This window comes from Pleurodeles waltl, chromosome 6, assembly GCF_031143425.1.
Source record: "Pleurodeles waltl isolate 20211129_DDA chromosome 6, aPleWal1.hap1.20221129, whole genome shotgun sequence".
NCBI classification, from domain to species: domain Eukaryota; kingdom Metazoa; phylum Chordata; class Amphibia; order Caudata; family Salamandridae; genus Pleurodeles; species Pleurodeles waltl.
In genome coordinates, this window is record NC_090445.1 from 372,658,668 (window position 1) to 372,683,120 (window position 24,453).

Sequence of the window (24,453 nt, forward strand, 5' to 3'; positions counted from 1 at the left end):
AGATAACCCCAGCAAGGACATCACCAACGTCAATAACTGGATCAAGAATTATGCAGACCTCCTTGCACTCATCAAACGCAACAAGCAAAAGAAGAACCAACAAGCAGGCCATCAGATACACAGAATTTTTGAGATTCCAAACAACACTTCAAATCGCTAGAAAGAAAATGAAAAGCCAGCCACAAAACCACTGCTAGAACCTCCTACAAGGCTGCATGCAGACACTACCACCCCCAGCTTAGAGACACCAAGAAAAGAATGCTATCTGAACACATCAAAAGGAGCACCAACAGCTGTAAGGAGATCTTCTTGATTGTTAAGGAATTCACCACACAGTTGGCCTCTGTCAGCAGCATCACCCACCCCAAGAACTCTGCCACCACCTATCAAACTTCTTTCACAGCTAAATCTCAAACATTTACAACAACTTCACACACCAACCAGACTTTGGCAATCTCATCCCCAACCTACCCATCACCAACTGAGACGGCCACCTGACTGAATGGAAAACTCTCACCAAAGAAGACAGTGACAATCATGCAGACTGTCCACTCGAGGGCCCCATTAGATCCATTCTTCCTCTACATCTACAGCCTCACCAATCAGCATCGGTCTCACCCAACATCGTCCACATCACATCTGCCACATTCCTGGAACACTACAAGCATGCAATAGTCAACGCTACCCTAAACAAGCCATTCACCAACCATGGTCAACTGGGCAACTTCTGTCTGATCTCCGTGCCCAGTAATAGAAAAAGCCTTCAACTAGCCACTCACCAGCCACCTTTAACTAAACCTGCTAATATACACCACTATCAGGATTTTTTTTAAAACACAGCATTGAAACGGCACTCATCACAGCCAGCAATGACATCCGAACCCTCATGGGTCAAGTGGAAATAGCGGTCCACATCCTCCTTGACCTCTCCAGGCCATTCAACAGTCTCCCACCTCACACTCATCCGAAGACCCCATGACATCAGAATCCAAGGACCTGCACTCAACTGGGACTGCTCTGTCCTCACAGGAAGAACCCAAATAGTCAGAGTGCCATCCTTCACATCCGAGACCAAGAACCTTATCTGCGGAGTACCCTAGGAATCGTCTCATTACAGCTATGTTCAATGTCTACATGACACTTCTAGCCAATATTATCCAATCCCAAGGCATCACCATAATCTCCTGTGCCAACGACACTCCTCAACCTGACGGGCAGGACAACTGCCACCCGAACCAGCTTCACTGACTGCCTGACGATGGTAGCAGAGGGGATGAGAAACAACCCCTTGAAGCTCAATTCTGACAAGACAGAAGCACTGGTCTTTGGAAACAAGACCTCCCCAGGGGATGCTACCTAGTGGTAGATATAGCAAGGCCTAACTCCCACAGACCATGCCAAGATTCTGGGATTCATTCTGTATGATGTGGTCGGCTTGACTGCACAAGTCAACGCAGTGATCACTGCCTGCTTCCACGTCCTTCGTATGGTATGAAAGATCTTCAAATCGCTGCCACACCAGACAAACTACCACGCAAACACTCCTCTCAAGCAGACTCAACTATGGCAACACACTCTACATAGGAATCTCCACGCAACATCCATCAGAACATCCAGAAGATACTGCAAGACACATACTCAACCTCCCATGCCTCGCCCACATCCCACCCCTCCTCAGAGAACTTTACTGTATCCCCATTCACAAATGCAGCTAATTCAAACTCCTCACACATATACAAAGCTTGGCAGAACATAGGACAAGCATACCTGAAGAGCTAAATACAATTTCACCAACCCGGCAGGCATCTATGCTCAGTCTGATGCTCACTCACGCACACCCCTCGCTTTCACAAAAAAATAGAGCAGGAAGTCACTCATTCTCATACATCCCACAACACATCTGAGCCTTCCCCTTTCTTCTTGAGTTCCGCAAGAGGCGGAAACCTGGCTTTTGGAATAATGCCACAGGGACCACATGTCTATACACCTGTTCAAGTGCCTGAATGCCCTCATGGGTGATTAGGACAACATCACAAATCAATGTAACATAAGATAACACAGCAAGATGACTCGCTGCTAAACTGGCCCCAGTTTGACCAAATAACACTGATAACTCGGCCTACAGAAAATTAAGTGCTGGTAATAATAATGTGTGTGCAGATACTCTACTTGCTGACACATTTGGCAGCTTCTAGGCCCTGTGTACATAGCAGATGCTGCTACATAGCAGATGCTGCTAACGCAGCTCATACAAACCTCAAGGTATGAAAGGCTGAGTCTGCCTTGCTTGAAGCCTAAGGCCTGCTAGATAAACACAGATTTCTGCAGCCAGTGCGTTGACTCTCTGAAGGTACTTGCCATATCAGTAGGCTATACCAAGAACTAAAGCAAATTATGTTCAAATATGTGTCACGGTTTCATGAGGGAACCCATGATGTACTGTGATTGCTTTTTATCAACGAGAAATATTAACAAAACTAAGAACACAACTTATAAAAAGGAAAAAACGCATATTTTGTGTGCACGTGCATTCGTGGTCCACATGCCTATAAAATGACACGGCTGAAGCGGTAGTACATAGCACTTTGTTTTGGTTTCATTCTTAACTATGCTGCAAAGTAGTATAGAACAAAGGTGAGACCTGTCCCCTTTGTTGGGAAAAGACAGCAATGTCAAAAGTACTGCCGGGATGAACTCACCTCCAACAACCATTGTCAAAGCCAATAGGTTTCGCCTTTGTGAGAGTTTCTATTTTTGTTTTCTGTCTTCTACAGTAGTTGTGTGTATAGTAAGTGTCAATTGTTTGTGTTAATAAACATATTTTTAATGTCTGCCTGGGGTGGTGTTGAATTATTTAGTGTGGAGTGATGTTCAATGGTGTATATTGTAGGTGGGTGTATGTGGGAAGAGTGCCGCGATATCCCAGGAGAGACCCATCCAGAAACAATCCCAAAAAACCCTAAATAAAAGTAAGCACATATATACGACAATGTTTTGAACAATCACTGTGAACTCTGCAAGGTCGGTAGGGCTTGTAGTGTCGCTGGTCGGTGATGTAACCGGCCATCCGACACTCTGTAATAGATGGGGGGAGTTAGTTTGTGTAATGGACTTGGTGGAATCCCTGGATGTTTCCGGAGGGTTTTCATCTCTTCCAGAGTGTTAATGGTTTGCTCCGTGGCCTCCGGCCCGGAGCTATAAAAATAAAGAGAGGCGTGGTCGGAAGCGTAGTCGGAGCCGCGCCGCGAGCAGACGGAGACCCGTGCTGCTGGACACAATTCTGATGAAGGCCCAACCAGACCACGCCAACCCGTCACAATCATAACGGAGTCGCGTGTAAGTCATTTAACAGCGTTGATCGCCCACTGCATGTTGTGGCTCTCCTTAGGGCTACAACACAACATTTTGGCGACGAGGGTGAGTGGCCCCACGTCCCTGGGTTTTGGCCCAGCTGCGGCCGCGTGTGCAACGCGGTGCTCGTGCAGCGGGCGCACAGCCCAATAAAAAAAAATAGAAAGCTGACAGAGCGGCGGCCGTGCGTGACACGGTGCTCGTGCCGACTCTGTTTATTTTCCTTTGGTGAGCATTAAAAAAAAAAAAGGAAACTGGATCGCAGTAGCATGGAGGACCTTCTCTAAACCCGAGAGAAGAGTCCATGCAAAGAAGTTAATAAACAGCTAAATCACAAAGAAGCTGCCACCACGAACAAAGCTGGGGAAACAAAAGGAGGCACATCAGGACACAGTGAGTAAAAGAGTGTCCTCCCCCATAACCTGTGCCTAGGACGGTGGGACTAGTTGTTGACACCGAACAGTAAACAATATTTTTCCAGTATCTGTACAACTACAAGAGGCCTATCTAGCCCCACCTGGCCACAATGTCTGCAATACCTCTAGTAGAACCATTCGTTGTGGAAGGTGCTCCATCTGCACAAGCGCCAAAGTGGAAGGAATGGGTGGAAAGAGTACTGCTATTCTTTGAGGCCACTAAGGTAGCAAATGACCAGAAGCGTGCTATGCTCATCCACATAGGAGGGAATGACATATATAAGATATCAAAAAACCTAGTGGAAGACGCGCCCAAAACACATGCAACACTCATAGCTGCCCTCAACTGACATTTCGAACCCATGGTCAACACTGATTACGAGAGGTTTATATTCAGACAAGTGAGGCAACAATTGAAGGAGTCGTTAGATGCTTTCCACCTAAGGCTAAGAGAATTAGCTAGCACGTGCAGATTTAACGACGAGACTGAAGAGGTGAGAGGACAGTTGATCCAAGGGTGTGCGTCCCTCAAGCTCAGGTAACGCATCCTAGAAGAATCCGAAAAATCTCTACCAGACATTCTACAATTGGGCCGCACGAAGGAGCTGTCAAGAGCCAGGGCTTCGCACATGGAGGCAGCCCTACAGCATTCCATAAAGGAAGAGGTGGCCAATGCAGTCATTGCACCCACGAATAGACCCTGACAAAAGGTGAACAAGGCACGAACGAGGCAGTGTGGGTATTGTGGTGGAGTGCCACACAGATCATCTGAGTGCCCAGCAAGAGGAAAAGTATGCTCCGGCTGTGGAAAGATGAATCATTTCGCAAAGGTTTGCAGGTCCAAGAATACTCGAAGTGCATCTGTCAACGTCGTACTCGAAGAGGCCCCTCCAGAAAAGTCGGAGCGTGGGAGTGACATGGATGACGACGAAGCTGTAATTCATGCCGTCCACTCCTTATTTGCTGTCAGACCTACCAGCCATCGTAAAGCACAACTTCCAAAGGGCCAGATCCTCATGGGCCAGCATGAAATTGTTGCAGTAGTGGATACGGGAGCGTCCATAAATCTACTGGCTGCAGAAGAACACTACCGGATGTCGCCAACTCCAGCACTGACCAAGGCAAATATCAAGGTGTATGCATACGGGAAAGCACCCCTTTAGCTTTGAGAGGCATGTTCCAGACTACTATCACCCATGGATCGCACTCCACATCTGCGAAGGTCTATGTGACGGAGGGAGGAACCGGTATGCTGTTAGGCTGTAAGGCTGCAGAGGAGTTAGCAATTGTGATGTTCGCGTTCAGCATTCACCAAGAGTCCGTGACTGAACTGGTAGCCCGATACGAAGGAGTATTCAAAGGAATTGGGTGTCTCCGAGGCCGAGAGATCAAGCTCCACATTGATCATACAGTGCAACCGGTAGCCCTCCGCCATCGGCAAGTGGCGTTCCACCTTCGACCACAAGTGGAGAGAGAGCTGGATAACTTGGAGAAAGCAGGAATCATTGAAAAGGTCTCTGGGCCCACTCCATGGGTATCACCCATTGTGGTAGCGAGGAAACCCAAGCAGCCAGGTGAGGTGCGGATATGTGTGGACATGCGCCTCCCTAATGCTGCCATCAAAAGAGAAAGACACCTGACCCCTACGATTGACGACATCTTGGGAGAGCTCAGCGACTCAAGGTGGTTTTCCAAACTGGATCTCCGATCCGGATACCACCAGCTGGTGTTAGCCAAGGACTCCCATTATATCACGACCTTCTCCACACATGTGGGGCTCAGGAGATATAAGCGGTTGAGTTTTGGGGTATCCAGTGCTGTGGAAGTATTCCAGAATGTCATTCAGGAGCTGTTGGTTGGCTTACCTGGAACCATCAATGTCAGTGAAGACATTCTCGTCCATGCGCCTACCATTGCGGAACACCACTCCTGGCTCCAGAGAGTCCTAAAAGGCATTCAGGATTCTGGACTCACACTGCACCGCCAAAAATGTGAGTTTCTAAGAGACAGAATACAGTTTTTCGGCTACACGTTTTCAGCGAGCGGGGTAGCCCCTGATCCAGCAAAAGTAAATGACATTAAGAAGGCGCCCCCTCCTACCAACATCACCGAGGTCAGGAGTTTTCTAGGGATGGTAAATTACTGTGGCCGATTTATTAAGGATTTGTCTAACCTTACACAGCCTCTACGAAGTCTCACCAAAGCCTCTGAGCCGTGGAGATGGGGGTCCAATGAATAGGCGGCATTTGACAATATCAAAGAGGCATTGTCCAGCGAAACAGTTTTGAGATACTTCGATCCAAAAAGAAGTACCAAGATTGCCATTGACGCTGGGCCAAAGGGCCTAGGTGCTGTTTTGTTGCAAGAACAGGGAGAAGGAATGTGGTCTCCCGTTGCCTATGCCAGCCGGTCACTTACTGAAACGGAACAGCGTTATTCGCAGATAGAAAAGGAAGCACTTCCACATCTATGTGTATGGCTGCCCGTTTATCGTGACCACCGACCACAAGCCGTTGCTTCCTCTTTTCAATGGAACCGCTTCCAAGCCACCGCCGAGAATTGAGAACTGGATGCTACAATTGCAGGACTATTGGTGCCAGTTAGACTACCGCCCGGGATCTGAAAATCCGGCAGACTATTTGTCGAGACATCCCAGAGCTGCCTCCGCTGTGGAGGTTGAGGAAGCGCAGGAGACCGAGGAATATGTCAGATATGTCACAGATCGATCCCGGCCTATGTCCAGGACTATGGATGAAATTGTACAAGCAACCAAGACGGATGAGTGTTTGCAGAAGATTCTGGTGGCAATGCAGAATAACCAATGGCACCGTCTTAAAGGACAATTACCGTTGCTGACCACTGAGTCTCAACGTATCATCGGGAGTCTGTATAACGTCAAGGATGAACTCACCACTGATGCTGAAGGATGCATCCTGAGGGGAAGTCGGTTGGTCATTCCATCCTCCCTCACCACCAAAGCAGTTGAGTTGGCCCACAATGGCCACCAAGGGATGGTCAAAACAAAGAGCCGTCTCCGGTCGAAGGTGTGGTTTCCCCTTATGGACGAACAAGTCGAGAGCATGGTGAGGTCTTGCCGGTGGTGTCAGGCTACTGGTGAATCAAGTAGGCCCACTCCCATCGAAACTGAACCTTCCCCAGCAGGTCCCTGGTTCTCAGCTAGTTTGGATGATGGCCGCCACACTATGGTCATCATTGATGATTTCTCTAAGTATCCCGAAGTAGAAATTATCCCTGCCCTCACAGCCGATGTGGTGATTTCCGGTCTTGAGAAAGCTATGGCCACTCATGGTCTCATAGCTGAGATAAAGACAGACAACGGACCACCCTTCCAAAGTAAGGAACTGGCTGAGTATCTGAAGATTACAGGCACCCGTCATCGCCGGATTACCCCGTGTTGGCCTCAAGCTAACGGTGAGGTAGAGAGATTTATGCGGACTTTAAATAAGGTGATTAGAATCGCGTTAGCTGGTGGTCAGGCTGTTGAATATGCCATATTCTCGTTTCTACGGAACTATAGACAAACGCCCCATTCCACCACGAGCCGAGCGCCAAGCCACATGGCATTTGGGAGGGCGTCTGTTGATGCCATTCCTCATCATTCGTTCTGGATTCCTCCCGCCATGGCTAGAGACCTGGTTCAGGAGAAAAGGCGGGTGTCTAATTAACGGGTAAGCTGTGCTCGACGAGTTATCTTTTCTGATCTCCAAGTGGGTGATCAGGTGCTGCTAAAACAAACTCTGCCTGGTAGTAAATTTCATACGCCTTTCAGTTCGGTCCCGTGGAGAATTGTTCAAAGGAACGGATCTGCTGTTGTTGCCCAGCGTGGGAGTGAAACGGTGACCCACAATGTCTCTTTGTTTAAGAGGTTCCACCCTTCTGGAGATATTGGTGAAGAAGGTTATTGTGACACTGACGATGTTGGTCCTTTGTCTCTGGGGCCTGAGTTGGATAGTTCAACATCTGATTCTGAGGAGAGACGTGTTGGTCTTCCTGGTCCTGCCCAGATGGAGCAAGTGACTGATGGGCCAGCCCCAGGGTTATTGTCCCAACGCTCCGGGTCTGCCAGATACGGTTTGCGTAGTAATCCCAGTCCCTCAATCCGTCTGCGTGATCACTTGTGCGACTGATGTTCAGTTGTTTGTGTGCTGTTTCAATTTTTGTATTTTGTGGAGGAATGTAGTGTCGCTGGTCGGTGAAGTAACCGGCCATCCGACACCCTGTAATAGATGGGGGGAGTTAGTTTGTGTAATGGAGTGTTAATGGTTTGCTCCATGGCCTCCGGTGTGTGTCCAAGAGTTGTTGATGCACTGTGACAGTCAAGAAATAAAAGAGCCCTGTTCCTTCTCCACCCCTTTTAGCGACCACTATCATTTAAAATATCAAAATCTGTTTTACAAAAACTCCCTTAACACGAGAAAACTTTTCTAAACAAATAAAGCACGATTAATGCCTCAGATGGGGCGATAAGGCAGGATAGACTGGTCAAAAACAACCCCAAAAAAATGTAAATTAAGGGAAGCAAATGAATACAACGTTTTTAACAATCACTGTCAACACGGCGGGTTGGCAGGGCTGGGGTCGAACCAAGCAATTATAAGGCTGTAACAGAATCAGCATGTTTGTGATGGAACGAGCAGAGCAGCGGATTTTGGAATTACTGAACCAGGTTCGAGTCTCGGCATGGGGTCATCATCTTGTGTTTAAGTGCAGAATACATAATTTCCCTGTACCTAGCAAAAATGGATTTCTAGTTGGGTAATGTAATTGGTTATCTAAATCTTTCAATACAATATATATGTTCAATGGCATGTGTAGCTGCAGATACACATGCTGTGCATTATCCTGCCATCTAGTGTTGGGCTTGGAGTGCTACAAGTTGTTTTTCTTCGAAGAAGTCTTTTCGAGTCACGAAATCGAGGGACTCCTCCCCTTTCGGCTCCATTGCGCATGGGCGTCGACTCCATCTTAGATCGTTTTCTTTCCGCCATCGGGTTCGGACGTGTTCCTCTTCGCTCCGTGTTTCGGTTCGGAAAGTTAGTTAAATCTCGGAAAATTTGACGGTATTGTTTGCGTTCGGTATCGGGTTAGTAATAGCAGATCGACACCGAAGAAAAGAAGAGCTCCGGTAGCCCTTCGTGGCTTCCCTTCCACGGCGGGGCCTGGTCGGCCCGACCGTGTGCGTCTTCAAGGCTCATGGAACGGACCCCATTCCGCTTCTGCCCCGAATGCCACAATAAGTATCCTTATACAGACCACCATTTGGTCTGTAATTTGTGTTTGTCCCCCGAACACAAGAAGGATACCTGCGAGGCCTGTCGGGCATTTCGGTCGAAGAAAACGCTACGGGACCGTAGAGCTCGAAGGCTTCAAATGGCGTCAATGCCGGCAGGACACCACGGCGTCGAAGAAGAGGAGACTTTCTCCATTCCTGATTCGGACTCGGAGGAGGCCGAAAGTGAGCAGCCGGCGAGGCAACAAACCGTGAGTGAACCTGCCCCGGCCAAAACTCACACAAAGATAATGAAAGCCCAGGGGACGCTACCGTCGGCAGGCCATGGCTTAACCCGTAAGCACGGTGACCAACCATCGGCACCGAAAAAGGGCACACAAGTGTCGGGAGACATCTGACTCCGGTTGAGATACCGGCACAGAGTATACTCGCCACCGAGATACTGGCTCCAACCAAACTCTCCACCGAGACATCGACACCCCGAAACCCAAAAAGGTGGCTTTGGAGAACAAAAAGACTGCGGAAAATGTGTCGGTGCCGAAACACCCAGCCTCGGAGAAGAAACAGAGCTCCTATTCCGAAGAACAAGGCCTTTCATCACAACTACAAGCCCATAAATTTGGACAAGAATTAGAGATGGGAGAGCCAGACTATACACAAAGAAGGCTCCATATTCAGAAGGACACAGGGAAAATAAGAACTCTTCCCCCTATTAAAATGAAACGGAAACTCGCTTTCCAAGAAACAGAAAGACAGCCCAAAAAAAAAGTGGCTAAAGAAAAAACTCCACCACATTTTTCGCCACAGCACTCACCGCAACTGTCACCAATTGCAACACCCCCAATGATGCAATCATCAACGCACACAGGGATGAGCCAGGATGACCCAGATGCATGGGATCTATACGATGCACCATTATCTGACAATAGTCCTGATTGCTACACGGCAAGACCATCACCACCAGAAGACAGTACTGCTTACATGCAGGTGGTGTCCAGAGCAGCTACTTTTCACAATATAGCACTGCATGCAGAACCTATTGAGGATGACTTTTTATTCAATACACTGTCATCAACACATAGCCAATACCAGAGTCTGCCGATGTTACCAGGCATGTTAAAACACGCAAAACAGGTGTTTCAAGACCCCGTCAAAGGGAGAGCCATTACACCTAGGGTGGAGAAGAAGTACAAACCTCCCCCTACAGACCCTGTGTACATCACGCAACAACTAACACCTGACTCAGTGGTAGTAGGCGCAGCCCGTAAAAGGGCAAACTCACAGACTTCTGGGGATGCACCACCACGACAAAGAAAGTCGAAAGTTTGATGCAGCAGGGAAAAGGGTTGCAGCACAGGCAGCCAATCAATGGCGCATTGCCAATTCACAGGCTTTATTGGCAAGATATGACAGGGCTCATTGGGACGAAATGCAGCATTTCATTGAACATCTTCCCAAAGAGTTTCAAAAGCGTGCACAACAAGTGGTGGAGGAGGGCCAAAGTATCTCCAACAACCAGATACAATCGGCTATGGACGCAGCGGACACAGCCGCCAGAACAGTAAACACGGCGGTCACTATTCGGAGACACGCATGGCTACGCACCTCCGGATTTAAGTCCGAGATCCAGCAGGCTGTGCTTAATATGCCTTTTAATGGACAACAGTTGTTTGGGCCGGAGGTGTATATAGCTATAGAAAAGCTAAAGAAAGACACGGACACGGCCAAAGCCATGGGCGCGCTCTACTCCCCACAGAGCAGAGGCACCTTTAGGAAGCCACACTTTAGAGGGGGGTTTCGAGCCCAAAGCACAGAACCTTCAACCTCACAGGCCAGACCCACATACCAGGGCCAATACCAAAGAGGAGGCTTTCGGGGACAATATAGAGGTGGACAGTTCCCTAAAACAAGAGGGAAATTCCAAACCCCAAAAACCCCACAAACTAATCAGTCACTTCAATGTCACAAATCCCCAACACATAACACCAGTGGGGGGGGAGACTCACAGATTATTACAAAAATTGGGAAGACATAACTACGGACTCGTGGGTCCTAGCCATTATCCAACATGGTTATTGCATAGAATTCATACAATCACCACCAAATGTGCCTCCAAAAGCACACAACATGTCCAAACAGCACTTGGATCTATTACAACTAGAAGTCCAAGCGTTGTTACAGAAAGAGGCAATCGAACTAGTACCCAACCATCAGAAAGGAACAGGTGTTTATTCCCTGTATTTTCTAATACCAAAAAAGGACAAAACACTGAGACCCATCTTAGATCTCAGAACACTAAGGGGGTCATTCTGACCCTGGCGGTAAATACCGCCAGGGCGGAGGTTGGCGGTAGCACCGCCAACAGGCTGGCGGTGCTCCGCCGGGCATTCTGACCACGGCGGTACAGCCGCGGCCAGAAGCGGAAAGCCGGCGGTGTACCGCCGACTTTCCGCTGCCCATGGGAATCCGCCACCCCATACCGCCATCCTGTTCCTGGCGGTTCGCCCGCCAGGAACAGGATGGCGGTATGGGGTGTCGTGGGCACTGCAGGGGCCCCCGTAAGAGGGCCCCACAAAGAATTTCAGTGTCTGCTTTGCAGACACTGAAATTCGCGACGGGTGCAACTGCACCCGTCGCACTTTCCCACTCCGCCGGCTCCATTCTGAGCCGGCTTCCTCGTGGGAAGGGTGTTTCCCGCTGGGCTGGCGGGCGGATTTTCGGCGGTCGCCCGCCAGCCCAGTGGGAAACCCAGAATGACCGCCGCGGTCTTTTGACCGCGGTACAGTCTTCTGGCGGTCCCCGCTTGGCGGGCGGCCCAGGGCCTAAATCTTTACATCAAATCAGATCACTTTCACATGGTGACACTTCAAGACGTGATCCCCTTGCTCAAACAACAAGACTACATGTCAACATAAGATCTCAAGGATGCTTACTTCCATATACCCATACATCCTTCGCACAGTAAATACTTAAGGTTTGTAATCCAAGGAGTACATTACCAATTCAAAGTGTTACCATTCGGGATAACAACAGCACCAAGGGTATTTACAAAATGCCTTGCAGTAGTAGCTGCACATATCAGAAGACAGCACATACACGTATTCCCGTATCTAGACGATTGGTTAATAAAAACCAGCAATCAGAAACAGTGTCTTCAACACACAAAATACGTCATAGAAACCCTTCACAAGCTAGGGTTCTCAATAAACTACCTAAAATCACACTTACAACCGTGTCAAATACAACAATACTTAGGAGCAATCAATCAACACAGAAAAAGGGATTGCCACTCCAAGTCCACAAAGGGTACAAGCATTCCATAACGAAATACAAAGCATGCACCCAAAACAACAGTATCAAGTAAAGTTAGTGATGAAACTTCTAGGCATGATGTCTTCATGCATAGCCATTGTCCCAAACGCAAGATTACACATGCGGCCCTTACAACAGTGTCTAGCGACACAATGGACACAAGCACAGGGTCAACTTCAAGATCTAGTGTTGATAGACCGCCAAACACACTCCTCGCTTCAATGGTGGAATCCTATAAATTTTAAACCAAGGGCGGCCTTTCCAGGACCCAGTGCCTCAATACGTGATCACAACAGATGTTTCCATGGTAGCGTGGGGAGCACACCTCAACCAACACAGCATCTAGGAACAATGGGACACTCAACAAAAACAACTTCATATAAATCAACTAGAACTACTAGCAGTGTTTCTAGCATTGAAAGCATTTCAACTGATAATAGCCCACAAACACATTCTTGTCAAAACAGACAACATGACAACAATGTATTACCTAAACAAACAGGGAGGGACACACTCATCACAGCTGTGTCTCTTAGCACAGAAGATTTGGCATTGGGCGATTCACAATCACATTCGCCTAATAGCACAGTACATCCCAGGAATTCAAAACCAGTTGGCCGACAATCTCAGTCGAGATCACCAACAAACCCACGAATGGGAAATTCATCCCCAAATACTGCAAACTTACTTCCAAAACTGGGGAACACCGCAAATAGACCTATTCGCAACAAAAGCAAACTCAAAATGCCAAAACTTCACACCCAGGTACCCACACCCTCAATCCAAGGGCAATGCGTTATGGATGAGTTGGTCAGGGATATTTGCTTACGCTTTTCCCCCTCTCCCACTCCTTCCGTATCTAGTAAACAAATTGAGTAAAAAAAAACTCAAACTAATACTAGTAGCACCGACTTGGGCTCGCCAACCATGGTACACAACACTACTAGACCTGTCAGTGGTACCTTATGTAAAACTACCAAACAGAGTAGACCTGTTAACTCAACACAAACAACAGATCAGACACCTGAATCCAGCATCGCTCAATCTAGCAATCTGGCTCCTGAAGTCTTAGAATTTGGACATCTAGACCTTACACAAGAATGTATGGAGGTCATTAAACAAGCTAGGAAACCTACTACAAGACATTGCTACTCAAATAAATGGAAAAGATTTGTTTATTACTGTCATAATAATCAGATTCAACCACTACATGCCTCAACAAAAAACATTGTAAGCTACTTATTACATTTACAAAAATCTAAGCTAGCTTTTTCATCCATTAAAAAACATCTCACAGCAATTTCTGCCTACCTGCAAATTACACATTCAAAATCACTCTTTAGAATCCCAGTCATAAAAGCATTTATGGAGGGTCTAAAAAGAATCATTCCCCCAAGGACACCACCAGTGCCTTCATGGAATCTCAATATTGTATTAACACGACTCATGGGTCCACCATTTGAACCCATGCACTCTTGTGAAATGCAGTACTTAACATGGAAAGTAGCCTTCCTAATAGCTATAACATCTCTTAGAAGAGTAAGTGAAATACAAGCATTTACCATACAGGAACCCTTTATACAAGTACACAAGCATAAAGTGATTCTACGCTTAAATCCCAAATTTTTACCAAAAGTTATATCACCGTTCCACTTAAATTAAACTGTGGAACTACCAGTATTTTTTCCACAACCAGACTCTGTAGCTGAAAGAGCATTACATACATTAGACATCAAAAGGGCACTAATGTATTACATTGATAGAACCAAACAATTTCGCAAAACAAAACAATTGTTTGTAGCTTTTCATAAACCTCGTGCAGGAAATCCAATATCCAAACAAGGTATCGCCAGATGGATAGTTAAGTGTATTCAAACCTGCTATGTTAAAGCAAAGAGAGAACTGCCTATTACACCAAAGGCACACTCCACTAGAAAGAAAGGCACCACAATGGCCTTTCTAGGAAAAATACCAATGACAGAACTCTGTAAGGCAGCCACATGGTCTACGCCTCATACATTCACAAAACATTACTGTGTAGATGTGTTAACAACACAACAAGCCACAGTAGGACAGGAAGTATTACGAACATTATTTCAAAAACTTCAACTCCTACAGGCTAAACCACCGCTTTTGGGGAGATAACTGCTTACTAGTCTATGTACAGCATGTGTATCTGCAGCTACACATGCCATCGAACGGAAAATGTCACTTACCCAGTGTACATCTGTTCGTGGCATGAGACGCTGCAGATTCACATGCGCCCTCCCACCTCCCCGGGAGCCTGTAGCCGTTACAAGTTGATAAAAATAAACTTGTACATTTGTAAATTTGTAAATATATGTATCACTTTTACACACTTTATGTACATACATACTTACTCCATTGCATGGGCACTATTACTATATAGACAACTCCTACCTCACCCTCTGCGGGGGAAAACAATCCAAGATGGAGTCGACGCCCATGCACAATGGAGCCGAAAGGGGAGGAGTCCCTCGATCTCGTGACTCGAAAAGACTTCTTCGAAGAAAAACAACTTGTAACACTCCGAGCCCAACACTAGATGGCAGGATAACGCACAGCATGTGAATCTGCAGCATCTCATGCCACGAACAGATCTACACTGGGTAAGTGACATTTTCCATATATATATATAAATGCTGCATCTCGAAAGGGCCGGTAAATCGGAGCGCAATCCAACCGTTTAAAAGGATTAATGCCTCTGAAAGGCCGAGAGGGATGGGGACAGAGCCAATCACATATAAAATATAATCAAGTGAGAAAACGGTGATTTGTGAGCGGAATGGGACGTCTTATGTGCCGATAATGCAGAGTAAACCAGTCAACAAACAAACAAGGACATAAATTATTGGAAAGACATCTAAACACGAGACTTAGAATACCGAGAGTTGACATTCCTGTGCCAATTCAAGTTGCTTTGGTGTAATGCTTGCAAAGTGTGTGTCCAAGTGTTTAAGATGGCACTGTTACAGTCGAGACATAAAGGAGCTCTTTTCCTTCTCCAGCCCCGTTAGCGAGAAGCAGCCATTTAAGTTCTAAATGGATGTGCTCTCATTCATGACAGCAAAACCGGTTTTACAAAAACTCAGTCAACATGGAAAAGCTTTTATAAACAAAGTGCATGATTAATGCCTCTGATGGGGCGATAAGGCAGGGCAGACTCAACCGGGAACAATCCCAAACAAACAAGGGCACATATTACTTACCCAACATCTCACCAGAACACCGTGTTTGCAGTAGGGTGACCACCTTTCATTGAGGCAAATTCTGGACAAGACTCTAAAAAATTCAGGACAAAGGGTCAAAATTCAGGACAAAAATTCAGGACGAAGGGTCAAAATTCAGAACAAACATTCAAGAGCAAACGTCAGTTTTACAGACACACCCAAGATAGGCCGTACCCCTTCATGTTATACTTTTTAATGTAGCTCTATTTATTCACTGTGGTCTTTTTGTGATTGCCTCCTGGTATGCTACATTCAGGTGTCACATTACAGGTGTCTTGTTCAGTAGTAAATTAATGCCCTCCAGCATCGTGTCAAGGCCATCACCCCTACCCAAATCTACCCAATCTTTCTTAATGAGAAAGTAACAACATTTTGATTATGTTTCTAAACATTTTAAAACCTCTGGCAATTAGTTTGGGAAAAATAAAGATAATTAACCTTATGCTAGTTTAAACAAATTGAACAAAAAAAATCTAACTCACCCCAACCGCCCTTGTACTTTCAACCTAAAAAGAAATTGATAAGGCAGGGTAGATGGTGTGGGTGACTGTTTCACACCTAAGTTCAGGATGTGATATATCGCAACTTATCTGTAGTCTCACAACACTAGAGTGTATGTCTGGGTCTCTACATTTATCTCAGAACTGGGAGCCTGAACTACCAATCAAAGACAATAAAAGAGGATGAAATCGAGATCAAATGGGAGTTTGTTGCTAAGAACTGGATAAATATGGAAGAGACGAACAAGGTGGGACAGTTCCTAAAATCAGACAAGATGGGTCCACCAAGACTTTCTGAAGGTATTGGGTACCTGAGGAGTTCTCGCTGCAGAGAGGAGAGAAACAGAAGAGGCACTGTCAAGAGTTTGAACAAGCAGCACCCTCCCACCTTGGCAAACTCTTCTGGTGCAATGGTCCGCTGTTCATGCGTGTGAAGGGTGAACAGGGGCCAGAACCCTTGCAAGGTTGTGCAAGGTGATTGCCCACTTTGTCCATGTCTTAACATGGTTTTGAAATTGAGCAAAAGTCAAACTAGTGATCTAGGTTATCTCTAAGTGTCAAGTACACATAGAATCTTCAAAATATTTGGAATGTAAATTGCTCAAACAAAATGTAAACATTTTAAAATGTAATGAGTGTTTCTTTAACATTTGGCACTGTTTTCCCCTTTATATACAATTAGACCTCAGATTGAACTGGGAACCAGTTACCTTTCAATACCTAGTGATTAATATCTACCATTCTCCCACTGATTTGCAGGATGGAAAGCTCGGCAGAGTGTCACGGTTCCTCAGAGCCTTTTTGGTCTTCTCTCCTGCTTTCTGCGGTGGGCCACGTGGCACTAGTGAAGATGGTGTGCTACCCCGAGGATAGTTTTATTTTGCAAACCTTCCCCTGTGTGTCTATCTTTCCTTCTTCAGACATGCCACACATCTGATTTAATCGCTGGGGCACCTTCGGGTAGCTATTTCCACTCTAAAGCTACCTGTGACTGCGGGCGGATTAGGCCTTCTGGACTTAAAACGCTATTATTCAGCTGCACAGGTCCATTGGGTGGCACGCTGTCTTTCTGCCCGTCCTCTGCATGAGATGGGGTTTATCAGTAAAGACTTTTAAGGAGGGCTTACTGCACTGCTCATTGTTTCATACTGACCATTCTACGGATAACCATCCGGGGTTATCATGCACACCCTTCTCTTGCCTTGCTAGAGCCTGTAAACTCACCGACACGAAGAAACCCTGTGCTCCTGCACTACCTTTGCTAAGCCTTCCCACTCACACAGGATAGCTGTGCTCAGCGTGACTCCATCAGTGGCATGCTGCAGGTGTCTTAACATTGGGGGATTTGTTTCTAGATGGTGAGCTACTAAATTTCCAAACCCTTTTAGCAGACTACCATCTTCACCTTGGTCAAATCCTTACTTACAACCACCTTATATAATCATTAAGGGGGTCATTCTGACCCTGGCGGTCGTTGACTGCCAGGGTCAACGACCACGGGAGCACCGCCAACAGGCTGGCGGTGCTTCCAAGGGCATTCTGACCGCGGCGGTTCAGCCGCAGCCAGAAAGGGAAAACCGGCGGTCTCCCGCCGGTTTTCCGCTGCCCTACAGAATCCTCCATGGCGGCGGAGCGCGCTCCGCCGCCATGGGGATTCTGACACCGCCTACCGCCATCCTGTTCCTGGCGGGTCTCCGCCACTGCACTCTACACCACTCTTCTCTGTACCACTGAATACTACACCACTACACTCTATGCCATTCCACTCTGCATCACTCCACTGTATGCCACTGCACTCTACAACACTATACTCTACTCTGCACCACTCTACACTACTCCACTCTGCACAACTCTACGCCACTGCACTCTGACACACAAGTCTACTCTGCACTCTATGCCACTGCACCACTCTACACTACTGCACTGTCTGCCAGTCTAGTGTATGCCACTCTACTCCACTGCACTCTATGCCACTTTACTCTGCATCACTCCCCTCTACGCCACTGCACTCTGCCACACGAGTTTCCTCTGCACTCTGCCATTGCACCACTCTGCACTACTGCACTCTGCCACTTTATTTTATGCTACTCTACTCCACTGCACTCTGCCACTCTACTCTACCCCATGCCACTCTGCCACTGCACTCTACCCCAGTGCACTCTAAACTGCACTGTACGCCACTGCCCTCTACTCTGCACTACTGTACTCTACGCCACTGCTCTTTGCCACTCTACACCACTGCATTGACACTCTACTCTGCAACATTGCACTCTCCGCCACTGCACTCTACACCACTCTTCTCTGTACCACTGAATTCTACACCACTACACTCTATGCCTTTCCACTCTGCATCACTCCACTCTATGCCACTGCACTCTACAACACTATACTCTACTCTGCACCACTCTACACTACTCCACTCTGCACAACTCTACGCCACTGCACTCTGCCACACAAGTCTACTCTGCACTCTATGCCACTGCACCACTCTACACTACTGCACTCTCTGCCACTCTAGTGTATGCCACTCTACTCCACTGCACTCTATGCCACTCTACTCTGTCCCATGCCACTGCAGTCTAAACCTCTGCACTCTACGCCAATGCACTCTAAACAACTCCACTGTACCCCACTGTGCTCTACGACACTGCTCCTATGCCACTCTACTGTACTGTACACCACTATGCCACTAACTTTTAGCCATGCTGGACAGCAGCCACTCTGGTGTATAATATGGCTAAAACACATTGGCAAAGCCAATAACTCTTGCGTAGATGAGACTTATTTGCTTTGCCAATGCTTGTTTGTACTATGAGGTACTGAGGTCCCTGAAAGAACTGTGAATGTGTAAGTCCTTATTTTAAACATGCATTACACACATCATAATATAGGCTACTACAAAATGCACAAATAAATTTTGGTTAAATAAAAATAATATACAGTTTATACCTTGTACTAAAACTTTTTTATAACAGTCCAATAAAACCACACACTCGACAATGCACCTTGGAGCACCCTTAAGGTACCTCTCTAAAACAAATATGTTTGTTATCAGAAAGCTTCAAGTGACTCCTTTGATTAAAGTCAATACAGGTTTCCAAGCCCCTTTACATTTGCAGATTTACCAGTTGCGCACATTTGCATTTCTGTAGGGAAGGGACACCCTGGCAAGAAGGCCTTTTCTTATCTGTCTGCCCCTCCCTCCCTCAGTGCACAGGAGACTACCTGCCTTTCCATCCACCTGGCGAAACTTATCTGTCCTAATTGCATTTTGCCCTTTTGGGAAAAGGCTAAAATTACGGACAAATGTGGTCCGTTAAGCCTTTCATCATGGACAACGGACGGCAGGGCGAAATTACGGGCAGTCCGTGAAAATTACGAACGGGTGGTCACCCTAGTTTGCAAACATGACAGCCCTTGTCGATAATGAAGTCATGGACCTGCAGCATTCACCCCGAAGCAACATACTTTGATTTACCAGATAGCCATTATCTGTTGCTGTGAGGATTCCGCATCAAAGCAAGTGAAGCACGAGCGAGCTGCGCCCCCCTGCCCGACCCTCCCTCAATGACCAGCTACAGACGCCAGGCTAAGGTTTCATTCCGGCAGCTCAAGCGGTAACCGATGGGAAGCTGTTACTGGGCAGCCAGCTTGTCACTTAGTGCTTTTACATGCAGGAATAAGTGAAACATAGGCGGGGAAATCAAGATTAAAAACCAATCCTATATGGCAAAATCCAAATCCCCGGTAGTGTCGGTTTTCCTGTGGAGCTGTATCAGGCTTTTTCATCCACACTTAGGGAAAGACTGCTGGAAGTTTTTGAGGAGGCGCAGGGATGTGGGGAGTTACCAGACACTATGCACCAAGGTATAGTGTGTTTGTTGCTCAAGCCGGGGGGGAGGGAGATGCTGCAGATCCCGCTTCGTATCGACCGTTAACCCTGTTGAACAGCGATGTCAAGATACTCTAGGCAGTAAATAAGAGTGACAAAGAAGTCAACGAATTGTAAGCAATGGATGGCTGCAAGCCCTTTGTTGTTTAGGTTTTGTCTCGCAAGCAAGAGCACATGGGCAAGCACTGCATGCGCTGTCGCAGGTGAGACCTAACCAGCTGCCGCTGACAACTGAAAACAACAGAAAGAAGAGTGATGAGGAAAACAACCAATGATAAGAAATGGGTGGCCTCAAAGCCCTTTTTCAGATATATATATATTTGTAAACAATAGGCACGCAAGCGACAGTGCATGCGTTGTCTTAGGTGAGACCTAAATGCAGACCTAAAGAAGGAAAGTCAATTGTTTATTTTATTTTTCAATTGCATTTCTTTTAAGGATTGCTGCGCTTTCTTGTCTTTCCTTTTTTTTTTACCATGTCTTGAATTTTTAAAGTTAAGAGATGAAAGCCAACCACATTTGTCAAAGCATTCAGACCCCATGATTGTATTATGTTATTGTATTAAAGGCTTAGTTTGACCTACCTAATAATGTTCTTAAATTAAAATCTAAATTGCAATCGATTTCTCAGCTAGCACTGTAAAAACCTTTAATGTGCTCCATGTCCACTCTGCAACCCGCGTTTTCTTGTCACGTTTTACTTCATCTTGCTTTCCTTAAGAGTGTTTGCTTTTTCTAAAAATTTGTGTTTATGTAATTTGATTTCATGTGACATTGGACTCTTGTCCACTCTGCTCTGAGTTTCCTCGAGGAGTGTAGGGGAGTTCTGGTTGTGGGTAGGTGCTCATTATGGTGCATTATTGAGAGCTACGAAGGTGCGGCTCAAACAGTGCGAAATTAGCAAGTTTCTGACTGTGCCTGTTGGTCACACAGATGTTCACACTGCATTCTGCATTGGCCTCTCTACAGAGCACACCGAGCGATTGTCATATCTGTGCCATTCGAATTACCATTTTTTGTGAAAGTGTGTGAAGGGACTATACCCAAATCCAATTGTGCAATATGGATAGCACCAAAATAAACAAGTGCTGTGTTGAAAGGTGAGGAGAGAGCTTGCCTGAGTGTGAGAGAGAGGATATGGTGAAGGTAAGGTGTTGCAAGGAAATGTATGCTGAAGGACAGATTGAAAAGAGAGTGATGAAGAAGTGTGATATGTGCAGAAGGAGGATTCCGGGAAGATGTTGAGAGAAAAGAGCGTATGAGTCTAAAAGGGTCAGAGATTGCTGAGGAAATCAGTGTGAAGCAGAGAGTGGTAGTGACTGAGACTCTGAAGAACTCTACTCCTTCCACCGACCTTACTTATGTTAAATTTACAGTCTCAGAATTTCAGGCTTGAAAGATTATCAAATTTACTTATTCACAGCAAAATCGTTGTTGCTGGATTCACTATATCTGTGAGTCTAAATATTTCTGGAGACAACAAAGAAACTGGTTTACCTGTGAAACTGAACTTGTGACATGTTTTTTTGCTTAGCTGATCATAAGTGTTCAACGTCACTTAGTTAATTTAAGTGGATGTTCAATTATCCTCCTAGATCGACAGCCGTTATACACATGATTTATTTAAATGGTATGATTTTTAAACTAATGACTGTTTGCATTATTGATTAATGTGTTTAAATTAGTTATAGATTTTTTTTTACTTGTGTGTTTCAATTGTCTAGATGTGTGGCAATGACTCTACTTGTCTTATGCATCACCTAGAAGTAAATGGATGGGATGTGGAAACTATTACTGCTTAATGTTATTTATTTCAGCCATTGTGTTTTTGGTTATGGGAAGGCAGGTGCAGTGTAGGCTGGATAGGGGAAGAGAAGTAAAACCTGCAGACACATCCACTGCGCCAGTGGTCACCGCTTACATTGAGACACTTTCCCCTATACATTGCTTAACCTCTGCGGTCTCCTCTGTCCCAGAAAAGGAAGCTCAGATTACAGTTGAAATGACTATCATTTTGATAAAAATGTGCACAAATTATAGTTTTAAGGCACTATCATCTTTCAGAGTAGGCTTTTCTTCCAACTGACAAGTTCGTCTCCTTTGGAAATCTGCGTGTGCCTCTCCCATCTGAATGAGTTACCTCCATTACTTTTTAAAACACATTTTATTGTTTTTTTATTTAGTTTGTATTTGATTTACGTGACAGGGTTGCAGTACATATAGTGTGCATTTTAGCAAATGAGTAGACGATTAAAAAATGCATGCAAAACAAATGACTAGGTGAACATGTCCCAGGTAGCAACCTAGGCAGCTGACATTTTGTTTCTCTCACACTCTCAGGGTTCGACTGAAATTGGGTTCGACTTTGAAATTGAGCGATAATCCCAGATAGGCCACCAAGGTGATGAGTCAGTCTGGGAATGCCATGGAGTTTCTCCCAATAGCCCAATACTTTTCTTGAATTTCTAACTTAGCCATCTGTTCTTTAGTTCTTGGACACTTCCCTAAGGAGATCAACATCTCACGCTGGGAAGTAGGGCAGTGATATTTGTGATATCTTTTCAATGTGGGTCACGCAGTTGCCAGACTTTGTGAACCTCCCACCCAGCACATCCTCAGTTCTGATTATACCTCCCATTCACACAGCAGGAGCCAAGCACGACCTCATCAAGATGCGCATTCCGTTGGGTGACCGACCAGACCTGGATCTCCTGGAGAAGCTGGGCTCTGTGGAGAAGATTGATGAGCTGAAGGCCCTAATGCATCGTTGTTGGCACCAGGAGACATCCAAGAGACCTACTTTTAGAGGTATCCAACACCCTGTAGTTTCTAATTTTAGCCTGCATAGAGTCGGAGAAATTGTATAGGAGTGTAATATGTTGATGCCATTGAAAATACTATGTGGCGTGAGAACAGCAGAGGAAGCCAGCTTATTACACTGGAGGTGAGCTCCTGAAAAAGGGTATACCAGGGGAGTTTTTCACAGAAGAATATTCACATACCTGCCTTTCAGTAGGAGTGACGAGGGTAACATTGCATTAGAATTCAGCAAGCCTGGTACAGATGAATAGGGTGGTGGGGTGTGAACGTGCGCACACAGAGCGATTGACTAAAGATGTTCTGTTGTGGTACATCAGACAGTTGTAGATTTCTATTTTTTTTATCCATTTTCACTGTCTGTAGGGCCTGGTTGTAAAGCTGGAGAGCAGCTGCTATATGTGAGGAGCTAGTAAGAGTGTGCTATTTTAGGTTTTTAGATTTGGCTAATGTGTGGTAATGTGCATTTGCAGTATTTTAATATTAAACAGTACTAACTTCAATTCCTCCACTGTTTTAACTCCATAGATGAATTCTCAAAGAAACCCAAAGTATGTCTGTGCTAATATCACCAACGAGTCAGAATATTAGTCACACAAATGGATATATGTAATATATAAAATATAATGTGAAAACCGTTGCTATACCTTTAAATATAAATACAGCAGTCTTACTGATAAAGGCCTAATTGCTTGATGAAGATAACTCCTGGATTTCTTACTTAAAATATTTTTTTTCAAATGTTTTGTGAAAAAAATGCTAATCTATCAAAAGTTAAATGCAGATACTATACAAGTACAATAGCAGCAGCGTAAATAAATTTCTAAATTTCATAATATGTGACCACTATAAGCAAGACATTTGTCATACCACCATAGTACCAAAATTAGTTATAGATAAATAGAGAAAATTAATTAATTTCAGCAAAACTCTTGCAGGTAGTCTGGCATATGCAACACAAGCCACTTCCTAAGAAGTGCCCATAGCCTCATCAGTTTGTCTACTAGGATTATTTTGTATTATCGTGAATTCCAGACCGCGAGAATGAATGTAGTCTTGCCACCATGACCTTGGTTCCAGTGACTCACTTTGAAACCATGTTCTTGCAATGCCCAATCGTGCCACCGTTATTGCAGAGTAATAAATCATGACCAAATTACAGGCCATCTCCTTTGAATAGCCCAACATAATAACCTTAGAATCAAAATTACCGACATGCTGTAACATATGATTCAGTTTATTTAATACCATAGCTCAAAACCGGCAAACAATTGGGCAGGTTGCGAAAACATGAGTAGTATGGCCTCTGGCCCCTGCACCAAAAAGTGAAGTTTCTCTAAAGCCTATTCTAAACAGCCTCTCTAGGGTGTATAAAATACATATCATATAAAACGTTAAAAAATTAGCCATATTTTGGGCGAGCTGGATACTGAGTCTAATATTAGATTAATCCGGACGGCCCAAATTCTTAGCTCATTTACTCACTAAATACAGAAAATGTTGTTCCTTGGCGCTGTAGTGCATGAGAGTCTGATAAAGAGCGCCAATAGAGCGACATTTAAACAGACAAAAGCTGTCCAAAAACATTATGCTCAATTGAGACTTCATCCGCAGGGAGGCGAGCAATAAAATATCTGGGCTGCAGGCATCTTTAAACAAAAAA

General features: G+C 45.5%; 1 protein-coding gene across 5 annotated transcripts in view; it reads left to right on the top strand.

The window, feature by feature from the left end:
• Positions 1-24,453, top strand: part of RIPK3 (receptor interacting serine/threonine kinase 3) — a 382,452-nt gene that overhangs the window by 170,220 nt on the left and 187,779 nt on the right. For 4 of the 5 annotated variants that reach the window (XM_069238291.1, XM_069238287.1, XM_069238289.1 and 1 more), the window contains one exon: positions 22,620-22,781. In XM_069238291.1, coding sequence (XP_069094392.1) covers positions 22,620-22,781 — 162 coding nt within the window. The remainder of the gene's footprint in view (positions 1-22,619; positions 22,782-24,453) is intronic. The other variant, XM_069238288.1, reaches the window with a different exon arrangement.